This window comes from Dasypus novemcinctus, chromosome 19 (genome assembly GCF_030445035.2).
Source record: "Dasypus novemcinctus isolate mDasNov1 chromosome 19, mDasNov1.1.hap2, whole genome shotgun sequence".
Taxonomy (NCBI): Eukaryota; Metazoa; Chordata; class Mammalia; order Cingulata; family Dasypodidae; genus Dasypus; species Dasypus novemcinctus.
Window position 1 is genome coordinate 16,970,012 of NC_080691.1, and position 15,282 is coordinate 16,985,293.

A 15,282-nucleotide genomic window follows, 5' to 3' on the forward strand; every position below is an offset into this window, starting at 1 on the left:
TCGCACACACGTGCACCCACGAGGCTGGCGCACAGCCAGGTCAGCCCGCGGGGAGGCACCCGGGAGGGCGCGTGGCCCGTGAGGAAGGCCAGCCCCGCCCCGCCCCTCGCCCGCCCTCGCCGCGACAGCGACAGTGACAGGTGGCCCCTGTCACCAGCCCCGCACACGCGCAACCGCCTCTCCACCCCAGAGCTCCCCCCAGACACGGGAGCCACGCGGCCCGGGTTCAAATCCCGACCTCCCCACTTCCCGCTGCACGACCCCAGGCCGGGCGCTCCGTCTCCCTGCGCCTCAGTTTCCCCATCTGGAAACCAGGATTGGGGACAGTGCTGCTCTCACAGGACTAAGGGTGTGAGAGCGCGCGAGGCGCCCGCAATGGCGCGGGCTGTCGCCGCCGGCCGCCCACACTTGGATCTACCTGTCCTGCAGGGCGCAGAACGGGGCCCGTGTCTCAGCACCTGCGAGCCTGGCACACGGCAGGAGCTCAACGACGCCACACCTGGGGCGCCCCTGCAGGCAGGCGCGTGGCGGGCCTGCAGCCCCCCCGCCTCACGTTCCGTGAGGTCCCACTTCAGCACTTATGGCACCTGCTGTGTGCCAGGCCTCCTGGGAGGGCCTCTCCGGAAGCAGGTGTCCCCGAACCCAGCGAGGAGGCCAGGGCACGAGGACCCTCCGGATTCCTCACTCACCAGCTGCCGCGAAGGGCCCAGGCTGCGGGCGCGGGGCCCCCCACCTTCCGACGGACCAGTCCCACCCCCACCTGCGCGGGAGCGGCCTCCGCCACCTCCCGCCCAAGAACCCTGAGGCGGCGGCCCCCTCCGGGCAGCCCCTCTCCCAGTATGGCCACGCTCGGCCACTGCCCAGCCTCAGCCCACCCCCGCCGGCTCTCAGCCACCCGGTGGCGAGGGCACAGTCGGCGCCTTCACCCCCAGCTCTCAGAGGACCTGAGGTGCCCAAGGCGGGCAGGGCAGCCCAGCTCCCAGCTGTGGCTACTGGTCCCCTCTGACCCTCAGCTGCCCCAATCAGAGCTCCGGGAGACGGTCTGAGAAAGGACAACTGCCTCTGGCTCTAGAAGCCTCGGGCCTGCCGCGGGGACTCGGGCACCACGAGGGAACCCGGCTCGTGGGCGCACTAACCTGCACCGCTGAAAACCCAGCGCCGAGGTGCAGGTGGAGCCTGCGCCAGCCTCTCTGAAGCCCACTCCCACGGGCCTTCTCAGCTACAGGCACTCCCTGACTCTTCCAGCCCGATGGAGTCGGCTTTCCTGCCCCTCACGGCTGAGGGGCCTGGTGGGCAGTCCCCTCGAGCACCCAGCCCTAACCGCCCCAGAGAATCGGTGATTCCCACATTGCCCCCCCCCCCACAGCCACAGGCGCTCCTGGCCTGGCTGGGACGCTGGGCGTGCTACAAGGAGCTACTGGCACCGGCGGATTCGCTTCAGCTGTGGCCACCACCGGCCCTTGCACCCTCATTTCCCTGGCTGCAGACGAGGGCACGGTGGCCCAGGGGCCCCTGCCACCCACCGCTCAGCCCACCCTGGCCCTCCACCTCTCCGACAGCTCTCTCCTTTCCTTCTGAAAAGCCCCCGTGGCTTCTCTGACGAGCGTTTAATACCCGATTTTCCAGACCAGCATTTTTCCCGTCATTTCTCGTCCTTCCCAGCCTGCCTTCGCTGCGGCTCGAGTCGGCCACCCTCCGAGGCGCCCGCCGAGAAGGCCCTCCTGGGAAAGGAGTGGCTGAGCCACGGCCCTGGACTCCGCGGGCCCGCTGCAGGAGCAGCTGCTGTCCCTCCCCTTTCCTCCCGCTGTCCTTGCCGTGCCCTTCAAAGCCCAGACGCCCGGGACAAGGTGCCCCCCCGCCCAGGGTCCGGCAGGTGTGGCCCCAGCAGCCTCGAGCCTCCGGGTCTGGGGGCTTGGGGGCGGCGGGGAGGACTTACCCATTGTTTGCGGGCGTGATTCCTCCTCTTGAAGTACAAGATGAGCTTTTTGCGCATAGCCTGGTTTCTGCGCGGGGGAAAGAGCACACGGGCGTCAGGAGCGCAGGTGTCGGGACGCGTCCCTGCTGCCGCGATTTCCAAAGCAGTTCCCAGGCAGGTAAGAGACCCCCGTAGCGCCTCAAAGGGGGTCACAGACCGCCCAGGGGCATCCTTCCTCGCCCTCCCCGAGGCGCCCGCCCACGTTCAGGCCAAGAAGGGTCTGCGGACGTGGGCTCAGGCGGGGGTTGGCTGACCCCCCCCCTCGGGGGGCCGATGCTACACGCACGTCGAGGCGGCCCTCCGCCCGCCGGCCACACCTGCCCACAGCAACGGGCCCCCGAGAAACAGCACCGGCTGCAGGGAACACGGGGTGGGGGGGCGGCAGGGCCTCGGTGCCCCCTCCCGGGGCTGGGCTCTGGCTTCCAGGACCCTACGCGGCCGCCAGGAGCAGACAGTCGGGGACACGCTGGGGGGCCGGCGCCACGCCCCGGGGCAGCCCCTGGGGGCACCTCGCGGCGACGCCAGGTAGGACGCCAGGGGGGTCTCGGCAGCACCGCGGGCTCCAGGGCAGGGCCGCTGCCTGAGGAAGGCGCGGGCAGCTCAGGGAAGGACAGGGGAGACGGGGGCCACAGGGAGGCCACGGCCCAGAAGGCGGCAGGCCGGGCGCAGGGGCCGGGGGCAAAGGCGGGCGGCAAAGAGGGAAACGGAGGGACCGAGAGGGACAATATCCCGAGACGGACATCCTGGGAGGGGCGGGAGAGACAGGCGCAGGGAGCACGGGGCCGGCAGGAAGGACCCCCCCAGCCACACAGCGGGTGTGCAGTGGACGTGCTGGGGAGCCCAGCGTGGTCCACCTGCCCAGGGGAACCCCGGCTCGTTCACACTCTCACCTGGGCCCAGGTCCCCTGAAGCTCAACAGCAGCTCCCGGGGCCTCGTGACCCCCACGGTCAAGCCTCCCCCCCTGGGGCCGCTCCAGGGACCCCAACCTCGGGTCAGGGCAGGAGGGGGACAAACAGCCCAGGCGCCGACGGGCCAGCAGGCGCGCCCGACGCTCTCCCCACCCGCGCGACGGAAGGGCTGGCTTGCGCCCCAAAACAGGGGCCCCGGGGAGACCCCCACCACCACACCCTCCCGAGCCCGCCTCACCCGCCGAGGGCTACGGTTTCCAACCGGGACCCCCGCTGCCTGGTCTCAAGTCCCTGAAACCAGTTAGTGAACTTGGACCCACACGTTCCCTCCGAATGAGGGGCGAAGCCGTGGTGGGCGTGGGCTCAGCCCCACGGAGCCCACGTGGGCGCCGAGACCCTGCGCTCAGCCGCCCCCCAGGAAAGGCCCCGCCCGCGTGGGGCCGGCCCCGCTTCCCCAGCCCCCCCCGGGTCTCACCGCAGCCGGGCCCCCCCATCCCGAGGCTCTGCTGCTTCCATCACCCCCTCCCCCTGCCGGGCTCCCCCAAAGGCACGCCAAGCCCTGAGCCCCACTCCTCCCAGGAAAGGCGCCTCTTAAGGGGATTGGCCAAGAGGAGGCGACACTGGAGCAGGGCCACTGTCAGAGGCAGCAGCAGCGAAAACGCCAGCCCCGAGGCGAGGCTCCCAATCCCGTCCTCCAGCTCAGGGAATCCGGGCTCCGGGGGCAAAGGATTCCAGGGCCGGGGCGGGGAATACACAAAGGAGCCTGGAGCAGCCTGCGGTGCCGGGGAGGAGGAATGACTAAAAAGAAAAAAAAATGTCTAAAGAACACCAGAGCCACCCAAAGCGCTGTGACGGCCAAAGCTGACAACCAGGCAAATAACCCTGGAACTAGTTACGACTGAAGAGCAGACAGACCTCCTCGAGTCTACTCTGACAGAATAAGTGACTGATGAAGAAAACAAACGGGACAAGGGGCAAATCTTCCTTCCCGTTAAACGCAGCAGGGACGAGGGACACAGAGAGACCGCCGTTAACACCCAGCAAGATCCACGGCGAAGGCGCCATCGGGTGGCAAGACCCCAAGGAGAGCCCGGCGACCGCAGGGCCTCAAGCGTCTCCCTCAAAAACCGCGCCGCCATGGCGCCTTCCGGGGGCTCGAGCTCCTCGACAGCCTTCCCTCCAGGACGGCGCCTAACGCTCGCCCCTGCAGCGGATAGGGGAACGCTGGAAAGGGGGGCTCGGAGCCGCTCGGGGGAGCACGGCAGGGCCCCCGGGCCAAGAGCGCAGGGTCCACGTCGGTGCCAGCGTCCCGCCCACGTTCAGCACCCCGGGCCGCGACGACAGGCACCGCGCCACCTCCACGACCCCGTCCATCCCGAGAAAACATCCAGAGGCCCCAACTGGGGGGGCGGTCTAGGACATGAGCAGCACGCAAGGTCAAGCGCAACCAAGACCGAGGAAGCCGCGGAGATCAGAGACCGCCGTTCGCCCAAGCGCAGGGCAGGTGGGCTCGCGAACAGGCCCTAGAACAGACGAGACGTTCACAGAGGCCTCGGGATGCCCGACGTGGCCCCGGGCCCACCGAGGGCGCGTCACGTCACCACCTTAGTTCCGGGAAAGGGCCCGCTGCCCCGCAGGACGCCACGCCAGGGAAGCAGGGCCGACGGGGACTGCCATCTGCTGTAAACCCAGGTTATTTGAGGGAAAAGTCTCTGGGAAAGCAAGTGGGGCGTGTTCTGCCTTAAAATGCCAGGAAGGCTACCTGTTTAAGATGCTTAAAGGGAGAATCTGACGCAGGACAGTCTCCTAGGGAGTGTGTGAGTGCTCATTTTCCCATAGTGGGTCATATCACTGGATGGAGACCCATATAACGAGAGAGAAGGTATACCACATCCTGGGGAGGACTGATGTTCTCAAACACAGGGAATTGTGTCTCTCGAGAGAAATGGTGGCTCCCAGGGCATTAGGGCAGCCGAGCACGTCAAGCCCTCAACACTGTTGCGAGTATCTCTGAACATGGCCCTTCAAGCAATGAAGAGTGATTGTCACTGTGGGTCCTGAGGGGAGGGGGAGAGAGGTATTGAATAGGTGGAATCAGTGTAACTGTGGGGCAATGGAAGTGTTCCACAAGATTACGCAAGGATGGATATAGGACATGTTAAATTACACCAAAAATATATAGAGGCCTATAGGCTAAAATATAAATCATAATGTAAAACATAAGATAACTAAAAATTTAGAAAAGTGTATAGTCTAAAATACAGACCACAATGTAAACCCAAATGTTACCTTGTTTGAAAGCTACTGTCTCAATATCTGTACATCAGTTCCAGTAAATATAATATGAATATGTAAAAAGATTATTGCTGTGGAAGGGAAAAGGGTTTTATGTTGGATATGTGGGAGTACTGTATATTGTATATATGAATTACTGTGATCTAAAACTTCTGTGAAGGGAAACGGACTTTGGCCCAGTGGTTAGGGCGTCCGTCTACCATATGGGAGGTCCGCGGTTCAAACCCCGGGCCTCCTTGACCCGTGTGGAGCTGGCCATGCGCAGTGCTGATGCGCGCAAGGAGTGCCGTGCCACGCAAGGGTGTCCCCCGCGTGGGGGAGCCCCACGCGCAAGGAGTGCGCCTGTGAGAAGAGCTGCCCAGCGTGAAAAGAAAGTGCAGCCTGCCCAGGAATGGCACCGCCCACACTTCCCGTACCGCTGACGACAACAGAAGCGGACAAAGAAACAAGATTCAGCAAATAGACACCAAGAACAGACAACCAGGGGAGGGGGGGGGGAATTAAATAAATAAATAAATCTTTAAAAAATAAAAATAAAAATAAAACTTCTGTGAAGACAAGCTTAATATCTAAGAAAAAAAAAGATAGGATGTAGACACTGAGGAAAAGATGGAAGAAGTTGCCTTGCCAATTTGCATACACAGCAACACTTACTGCAGTGATGGGAGGCAAAACATCAAAAACAAAGCTTTTGCATTTTTAAATTTTTTGAGACCCCAATTCATTTTTACCTTAATTTTTCAAAATTAACATGTATTCTATATCTAACCTTTAAACTCATCACTATATTCCATTTTACTATTAATGGAACCTGGCAATATATTGAGCTTCATTTTCAAAGAAGTTTTGGATCACAGAGAGGTTGAACAATGGCAGGGGAGGAATACCGGTGTGGGATGTCATTGACAGGGGACACACGGTTGGCAGGGAGTTTTCCAGGGCATATATCCAGGTTACATAAAAATGTTTGGATATTTTCATAGTGGTTACAATTAAAAACAACTGAGGGAGGGCTGAGTTCCTAGCCAGGGGAGCTCTATCACATTCCCTAAAGGAACAGCAACAATTCCCCAAGTACAATGGCAAAGACCAAAAAAGAAGGAAGGTCCAACAATGAGCCCTTGATACTAATGACTATGTTTGTGAGCCTGTGCACCTAAAATAAGAACAAGGCCTAAAGCTGCAGGGTGCCTAAGAGTTACCTCCTGAGAGCCTCGGCGTTGCTCAAATGTGGCCAGTCTCAAAGCCAAACTCAGCATGTAAATGTGTTGCCATCCCCACAGCATGGGACATGACTCCCAGGGATGAGCCTCCCTGGCGCTGAGGGATTACTACCAAGTACCAGCTGATGATGTAACTAGAAAATGACCTTGATATTGGTTCTTTTGAGGGATAAAGAGACCCACGGGTTCTATGGTCATGGCAGAAGGGGTTCACTGCCATGACAGATGGCCCTTCTTTGGAGCTGGTGTTTCTGCGTGATGGAAATGGACTCAGAGGGGATCTCTTTTCACAAGACTTGCATACTACTTTATTGGAATTGTAGTTGGTGCTGGGTTTAAGATATATGTAGGGGATTTGAATCTCTGGACTGATAATATGACACCCAGGCCCAGAGCCTCAACAGACTTCAGCTCCTACACTTTGACTTATTGGACTTACTCCACTCAGCTAACATGGAGTTGAAGAAGGTCAACCACCACAACATGGAGCCTAGAGTGTCTACAACTAGAAGCGGGAAGAGTGCATGCAGTACCCATGTGGAATCTAAGCCCTCACTTGACATAGGTGTGCAATGGACACAACCAATCCAATGTCCACAGAGGAAATGTGGAATGGGTGTGGGAACGGTAGCCATGGGGGCTGCTGGGTGTGGGGAACGGGAGGAAGAGATGAGATGTGGAGGCGTTTTCGGGACGTGGAGTTGTCCTGGATAGTGCTTCACGGACAATTACGGGACACTGTAGATCCCCCCAGGGCCCACTGGATGGAACGTGAGAGAGTCTGGGCTATGATGTGGACCATTGACTATGGGGTGCAGTGATGCTCAGAGATGAACTTACCAGGTGCAATGGATGTATCACGATGATGGGAGAGAGTGTTGCTGTGGGGGGAGTGGGGGGCGGGGGCGGTGGGGTTGAATGGGACCTCATATTTTTTTTTAATGTAATTAAAAAATAATAATAATAAATAAATATTAAAAAAAAAAAGAGTGAAAGTGGAAACACAAAAAAAAAAAAAAAAAGAAAATGACCTTGAATAAAAGGGTCAACTCAGACCAGCAGAATAGCTCAGTCTACATATAATACCAGGAGTTAAAAATGCTTTCTGACCTGAATAAAAGGGGGAAATGGAAAGAACAAATAAGCTTATATGGCTATGAGTCTCCAAAAAATGCTGGGAGGTTATCAGAGGGGTTGCCCTTATACACACCTCAGCAGAGTCCCAGAGACAGATAAAGTAGATACAACCCCAGGTACTGGTTCTTCTGAGGGCTACAGAGACCCACAGGTTCTATGGTCATGGCAGATGGAGTTCAGTGCCATGTAGGTAGCCCTACTTTGGAGTTTGTGTTTCTGTGTGATGGAACTGGACTCAGATGTGATCTTTGTCCACAAGCCTCTCATGTTACTTTTACTGGATCTGTAGCTGGCACTGGGGTTTAGCGTATACCCAGGGGACCTGAATCTCTGGACTGTCCATGTGATAGCCAGGCCCTGAGCCTCAACAGACTTGCAACTCCTACACTCTGGTTTATTGGACTTACCCCACTCAGCTAACATGGAGGTGAAGAAGGTCAACCATCACACCAGGGAGCCAAGAGTGCCTACAACTGAAAGCAGGAGAATTGCATCCAGCATCCATGTGGAATCTAAGCCCCCTCTTGATATAGATGTGGAGTGGACACAACCATTCTAGGGTCCACAGGATGGAGGAATAGAGTATGGATTAGAGGGGACTTACTGATATTCTATTCACGAACTATTGTGATTAGTAATCAAAGAAAATGTGGCCTTGGTGTGGAGAAAGTGGCCATAGTGGCTGCTGGGGGTAGGGAGTGGGAGGAAGAGATGTGATGTGGGGCATTTTTGGGACTTGGAGTTGTCCTGGGTGGTGCTGCAGGGACAGTTACCAGACATGGTATGTCCTCCCATGGCCCACTGGGTGGACTGTGGGAGAGTGTGGGCTATGGTGTGGACCATTGACCATGAGGTGCAGCGGTGCTCAGAGATGTATTCACTAAGTGCAATGAATGTCTCATGATGATGGAGGAGGTTGTTGTTATGGGGGAGGGAGTGGGGTGAGGGGGGTGGGGGGTATATGGGAACCTCATTTTTTTTAATGTAACATTAAAGAAATAAAGACAAAAAAAAAAAGAAATGGAGTAGTAGAAAAACAATTAAGTGAAATAGTGAAAAAATATTTAACCCCCAATGATAAAAAATCTGCCTAAAACTCCAATATCCGACTGATTTCCTGAATTTGTGTCCAAAGTGAATAAACAGTGAGTTTCTGTCTTTAGAAAAAAAAAAAGAAATGCCAGCACAAGGGTCAGGGCTCAGGACTTGGGGCTGGCAGGGGGCGCGGCATGTTAACAGGCCCTTGACAAGTAGCAGTCCTCTCACACACGCTGACCGCAACCCCGTAAAGGTCAAACAGTGCGGGGCGGGGTTCACAGTGACCGGACAAAGTGGATGGAAGGCCTGAGTTCTCTCTAGCTCTTCTGGGTTTCCTTCCAGAGCCAGCACCATGGCTGGCACCCAAGGCATCCACCTACTGCCAAAGGGGACGAACATCGAGTCCGCAGGTTGCAAACTGGCGCGGTCGCCCGCGGTAGACAGCCTGCACGCGTGCTGGGCTTGGACCACCGTGCTTTCCAAGACTCTTGAATTTGCTGCCGGCATTAAAATCCAGGAGTGTTGCATAAAAAGCTGAATTGGAAGCCCCTCTCGACAGAGCAAGCGCTCTGGCCTCATTCTCTCGTGGCTGTACGCTGGCAGCTGGGGCCCGGTTGCTGCTCTAAAAGGGCTATGAATTCTGCATTCACCACAGTCCCCACCACGCCCTCCTGCCTCACACCCGGCCCTCCTGACTAGATGACTTAGTCCTCGCCCTTGTCGGCGTGCACGCACTTGAAATCCCCTAGACACCTGCGTTCAGGGGTCTACGTGTTCAGCGTTCTCCTGGCAAACAGATTTTGTGTTTATTTTGTTCCAGAGAGTGTTTTTGGAATTAGAGACACAAACAGCTTATTGTAGGTGTGTCTTTCTGCTGAGCTTCTGTCCAGGAAAAAAGGAGAAGATGGTCTCCAGAGGGCACCAGAGGGAAGCGGACGTGGCCCAGTGGTTAGGGCGTCCGTCTACTACATGGGAGGTCTGCAGTTCAAACCCCGGGCCTCCTTGACCCGTGTGGAGCTGGCCCATGCACAGTGCAGCTGTGTGCAAGGAGTGCCCTGCCATGCAGGGGTGTCCCCCGCGTAGGGGAGCCCCACGCGCAAGGAGTGCACCCTGTAAGCAGAGCCGCCCAGCGCAAAAGAAAGCTCAGCCTGCCCAGGAATGGTGCCGTACACATGGAGAGCTGACACAACAAGATGACGCAACAAAAAGAGACACAGATTCCTGTGCGGCTGATAAGAGTAAAGAATATAGCGGACACAGAGGAAGACACAGCAAATGGACACAGAGCAGACAACGGAGGGTAGAGGGGGAAAAAGAGAGGAAAAAATATATATAGTAAAATATACTAAAATAAGAGAAAAAGGGGGCACCAGAAGGCCTGACAAACCCGCCCATGGGACGACTCCCCTGGCAGAGGCTCTTAGAGGGAACAGAGGGAAGGTACGGCGTCCTAGAGAGGTCAGGCTGCCACAAAAACAGAGGTCCCAGGACCCGAGAGGGGTCGGGACGTAGGAAGAGAGGGAAAAGGAGACAGAACGAGGAGAAAGTTCCAGACAGTACACAGGATCCCGGTGCGACTGGCCCTGGGACCTGCAGCGACAATCACGGGAGGCTGCCTGGAAGAAGGGAGGTTTGAGCTGAGATTTCAGGGCATCAGAGGACCGTGGAGGACAGAGGGAAAGGAGGAGAGCGCCAGGTTCGGGGGAGTCAGGGGTGACGGTAAGAAGGGGGGTTCAGAGAGAGCTGGGCCCCCCATCCCAAGGCCAGTAAGAGCAAGGAGGCTCGGGCAGGGCCCCGGGGAAGAGCCCACCCCTCCGCCACAGACCCAGCACCTTCCCCTGCTCCCCTGTGGGGAGACAGACCCTGTAAGGGGACCATCTCACGGGCAAACCTCCGAGAGGTGCGGGGACGCGCCCAAGGCCACCTGGCTAGCGGGAGGCACCGCCTGGTTCCAAGACCCAGGAGAGGGGACGGCGAGGGCGTGGAGACGAGGCTGGTCTAGGGGTTTGGCTGTGTGACCTTGGGGAAGTCACTCGCCGTCTCTGAGCCTTGAGCCAGTCCACGGAGGTGTTTCAGCAGGCAAGTGGGCCCCATCCACCTGCATGGTCCCGGGACTGACTGTTGCAATCGGCCAACCCCCAGATGACGCAGGAGAAAGGGGGGGAGGAGGCCGCAGGACAAGAAAGCCCCGCAGGAGAAGGGCAGTCCCGTGAGGCGGCCTGGGGAGAGGGCGAGGAGCAGCGGGCACGGGGACAACCAGGCCAGGAAGGCCGCTCGTCTCCTGGGCAGCGCCCCCACGGCGCAACACGCCCAGCCCATGCCCGTGGCCCGTCCAAAAGTCTGACCCCACGTCCCACGAACGCAGCCGCGCGCTTTCCCAGCGGGCACCGCGGGGGCGAGGCTGGCTCCTCATGAAGGGCCCCTCCCGGGCCTCTAGGGCCGCCCAAGCCAGGGAGGGGGTGGGCCGGGAAGCCCCCCCTGCCCTTCCCTGAGCTGGACGGTGGCGGGAGAGCAGGAGGGGTGGGTACGGGCGGCCTCCAGGCACCACGAACCTGAGCGAGCAGTGACGCGGAGACGCGTGGCCCAGCACCGAGACTGGGGGAAACTCGAGTGCCGGCGGTCAAGGGCCCCCCATCTGCCCGCGGGGACGGCAGCAGGAGCGGAGGGGCGGGCCGAGGCCCTGGGCAGGCGGCCAGAACGGGCGGGGTGACCCGGCGAAGGCTCCCCACCCTGGGAAGCAGCACCCTCCTCCCCGACCCCGGCTTTGGCCAGCGCCCTGCCCTTTCCCATGCTGACCCTACAGCGGGACACCTCTGTTCACCATCTGTCTCCACCACCCAATGTCAGGCCAGAACGGTGGCTGGCACGTAGTAGGTGCTCCACAAGGAAGTGTCAAATGAATCCATCAATCCCTCAACCAGCCTGGCAAGAACAAAGAAAGAGCGCTGCCCCCGTGCCTGCCGCGGCTCGGCACTGCAGGTGCAGCAGCTTGTTACCTCCTCGATGGCTCTAGGAGGTGGAACAGCCGTACGACGGGGCAACTGAGGCACGGACCCGAGTGACCTGCCCACGCGCGCACAGCTAGTCAGACACGCAGAGCGCCGCAGCCAGGCCTGAGGCCCAGATGTCCAGCCACGCGGTGGGGACGGGGCTTGCCAGGGGCCACCCTTCCCTGGCACAACAGTACGTGTGTAATGGTTTCCGGAGTTTGCCACATACAGTGTCAGAAAGTGCCAGGGCTAGAACCCAGAAGGCCTGAGAGATGCAAAGTGTAACTGCCTGAGCTCTGCAGCCTTCCTGTGCTGTGTTAGCCATGCTCAGCTTGGTCACCTCCCAGTGACGGGGAACTCACTACCTTTCTCAGCAGCTACGTTACCGCCACTCGGTTCTGCTTTATCTGGACTCTGTGACTTCCACCAACGGGTCTCTCACGTCCCTGACAACCCTGTCCCCACTCTCTACCTCATGCCCCGCTCTGCTCCCTCGTCCCCAGGTCCCCGGGCCTCTTAGGAAATGGCCTCAGCTAATCTACAGCTGTTCTCACCAGGACAGAGTCCTGCGGGCAGCAGGTTACCGGTCAACTATCAATGGACGAGCTTGGCACACCAGTGTCTGTACTACCTGCTTTTCACGCAATAGGTCTGCTTTCCGGGGTGTTTGTGCCTATCGACCTCACTTTCGGCAGTCCTTCTGTCCTTCCCTGGATGTACTGGTCAACACCCTCCCCTGACCCGCCAGCGTCTGAAACGCGCGTGGCGAGGAGCCACGTCTGTACGCTCTGGGTCTGCAGGGAGGGCAGAGGCTAGAAAAGGCCCCACGGTTCGGGGCCCGTGAGGGGCTTTGGGAGAGGTGGAAGAAGCACCTGAGAAACGGTTTTACACTAAACCCCAGAAGATGGGGGATCTTCAGACCTGCACGGTGGCCCCCGCGGGGTCCCGGAACCACCCTGACCCCCGCTCAGGAGCGCGCAGCCCCTTCCGTCCCAAGCCCTCCGGGGCCACGTGGCTGGTCCACGCCACCGTGGGAAGGTCCAGGCCCTTCAGACCACTCACCCAGCGGGTGCTCGGGGCCACGGCCGCCCGGCTGCCTCTGCCGTGCCCACCCCAGACCGGGCCCCCGGTCCCCAGGGACCCCACCAGCACCTAAAACGCCCTGCCCACGCCCTGCGACAAAGCGCTTCCCTGCACGCCGGCCCACGCAACGCTCCGTTCTTTTCTTTTCCAGCCGATAGCGCCGCCTGCGTTTGTCTCGCTGGTGAGTTATCTCCCCGGGCGCCGAAGCCCATTCCGTCCTGTGGGCGCCCACGACACGGCTTCCTCCCTTCCTTGTGCCCACCGCAAATCCAATAAACAAGCCCGGGCAGCGAACACGCCCCCTGAGGCACGAGAAGCACAGACATGAGCCAGGTGGGGACCTCAGCGCCACGCCGGGGCCCACGGGCACAGGGCCTGGCTCCATCCCGACCTCTGAGCCCCTGCCGGCGCCGTCAGCGCCAAGGAAGCGTGCCCGGCGGGTGGCCAAGGACTCCACTCAGCAACGAGGCTCTCCAGCTGCCCATGGCCGCCGGGAGTGGCAGGAGACGGCCGAGTTGGCCACTGGCCCATGCCTGGGCCCGTCACACCGCACCAAGACCGTGGCGGAAGGGACCTCCCCTCGACAACCCAGCACCGCAGGAGCCTTGAGAACCCCTGGGAAGCTTGCATGCCTCCAGGGATGGGGAGCTCACCACCACGTGCACACCTTCATCCACCTCGGGGAGCGGTGACAAGCAGGCTGAGCCACGCTGCCTCCCCGGGCCAGCCTAAGCACCGCGCTCTGAGGCCACGTAAGCAGCCTGTGCCCTCATGACGCCACTTGAACAGCTCGAGGTCATGATCAGAGAGTCTTGCCTCCCCAGAACACGCACGGCCACGAGCTGCTCCTCGAGGGGCAAATGCTCAGCCCCGCTCACCTACGGGCGCCCACATCGCAACACGGGGCCACCCCCCTCAGCCCAGGAGGCCCTGCTCCCCGTAACCCCAAGGGCGAGCCAGCCCCCCATGCTTCTGGTGCCTGAAGACGCAAAGTCCCCGGCCTCCAGGGCTGCCCTGTGCCCCTGCCATGCCCAGCCCTGCCCAAGGGGACACAACTGCCACCTCACCCTCCTGGCATCCAGCGGGGAAAGGGCCCACTGCACTGCCCGGCGGCCCCACGCTGGGCACAGCAACCCACTCTGCGTAGGCTCCAGGACCCTTTCGGAGACATGGGTGTTGGAGCCCAAAGCTCGGGGGCCCCCGCGTGCCCCAGGGCCTCCTGCCAGCGTCTGGAGCCCCCCCACCCCCTGCCCACCGCCAGCTTCCTCCTGCCTGTGAGGACGGAGACCGGTGGCCTGCCCTGCCCGCCCACACTGTGGCCTTACCCAGCCCCTCCACGGGGCTGCCCCTACACCCCAGCCTTGCCCAGCCCCTCCACGGGGCTGTCCCCACTCCCCCAGGCCCGCTCTGGCCTGTCCTCCACGCCTGGGCCCGGAAGTCAGGTCGCAAACCCTGTCCCCTCCTTCTCCCGCAGCCAGCCCTAGTGGGGAGCCCCCGACAGGCACTGAGCGCCCCCTCCCGCCCCGGCTGCCCCCAGGTACTCACATTTTGATGTTCTCATGATACTGCCGGGTGTCGGAGGGCTGGTTGTACAACGGCTGCAAAGGAAACGAGAGGGACACGGGTGAGGGCCGGGCTGGGGCAGCTGCCCCAGGCGGGGCTCAGCCGCCAGCGCCCAGCTCCTGCTCAGCCGGAAGCCAAGTCCCTGGTCCCAAGGAGCCGTCCAGCGGCGCGAGCAATCAGCCACCACAGGCACGGGACGGAACACTGGGACCCGGTATGCCGCCCCGGCCGGGAACAGGCCGTTACCCCCCGGGCACGGGGACCCCCTGCCAAGGCCGCCGAGGCTGCCTGCAGGGCCGGGCTGGCCAGGAAGGGGCTTCCATGCCCCAGGGCTCACTCCAGGGTGCCCCCGGGACAAGCCCCCAGGCCCCCAGGGAGCTGAGATCCGCGCCGGTCACGAGGAAGCACTTAGCTTCTCTAGGCACCACAGAAGCCATGTTCTCACGGCTGCGCAGTGCCAGTCCACGCCCAACGCCAGCAGAGGGTGGCGGTGAGGCCGTGGGCTGCAGCCCGGGCGCCTGGGCCCCAGAGCACCAAGCCACACCTGAAAACCAGGAGGCGCCCACACCCGCTGTCCCCCAGCTGCAGGTGGCCGAGGGCACGGCACAGCACAGCACCAAGATCGCTCCTACCGGTGACAAAGTGAGACCAGCTCAGCGCCCCCCACGGAAGCACGGACAAGGAGATCAGGACTCGCTTCCACCCAAATACAACACAGCAACGAAGAACGAACGAAGCAGACGCACCCGTGTTGGAAGGACGAGGCTTTGAGGTGGGCGCCTCAGGGAGGGGCCAGGTGCAGCCGCCGCGCGGGGACACGGGGCTCAGGACAACGCACTCGGCGTCCGGCGTCTGCGGGGGCGCGGTCCCGAGCTGGAGGCCGTGGCTCTCCGTCCCAGGAGGCAGCGCCGTGGCTAGGGGCGGTGGGCATGGCCTGCGTTTGCGCCTTGGCCCTGCCCCTTTCTAGCTGCGCGGCCTTGGGTCCAGCTCGCTGGGCTGTGCAGAGCGGCAGAGCCCCTGGCCCCGCAGCCGGCCGACTGAAATGCCCAGAAAGTGCCAGGGTCTCCAT

At 60.8% G+C, this 15,282-nt stretch overlaps 1 protein-coding gene across 18 annotated transcripts in view; it reads right to left on the bottom strand.

Moving 5' to 3' along the window:
• Positions 1-15,282, bottom strand: part of NCOR2 (nuclear receptor corepressor 2) — a 158,774-nt gene that overhangs the window by 85,499 nt on the left and 57,993 nt on the right. For all 18 annotated transcript variants that reach the window (XM_058281238.2, XM_058281240.2, XM_058281249.2 and 15 more), the window contains exons 8-9: positions 14,196-14,248; positions 1,937-2,003 (exon numbers count right to left, since the gene is read on the bottom strand). In XM_058281238.2, coding sequence (XP_058137221.1) covers positions 1,937-2,003; positions 14,196-14,248 — 120 coding nt within the window. The remainder of the gene's footprint in view (positions 1-1,936; positions 2,004-14,195; positions 14,249-15,282) is intronic.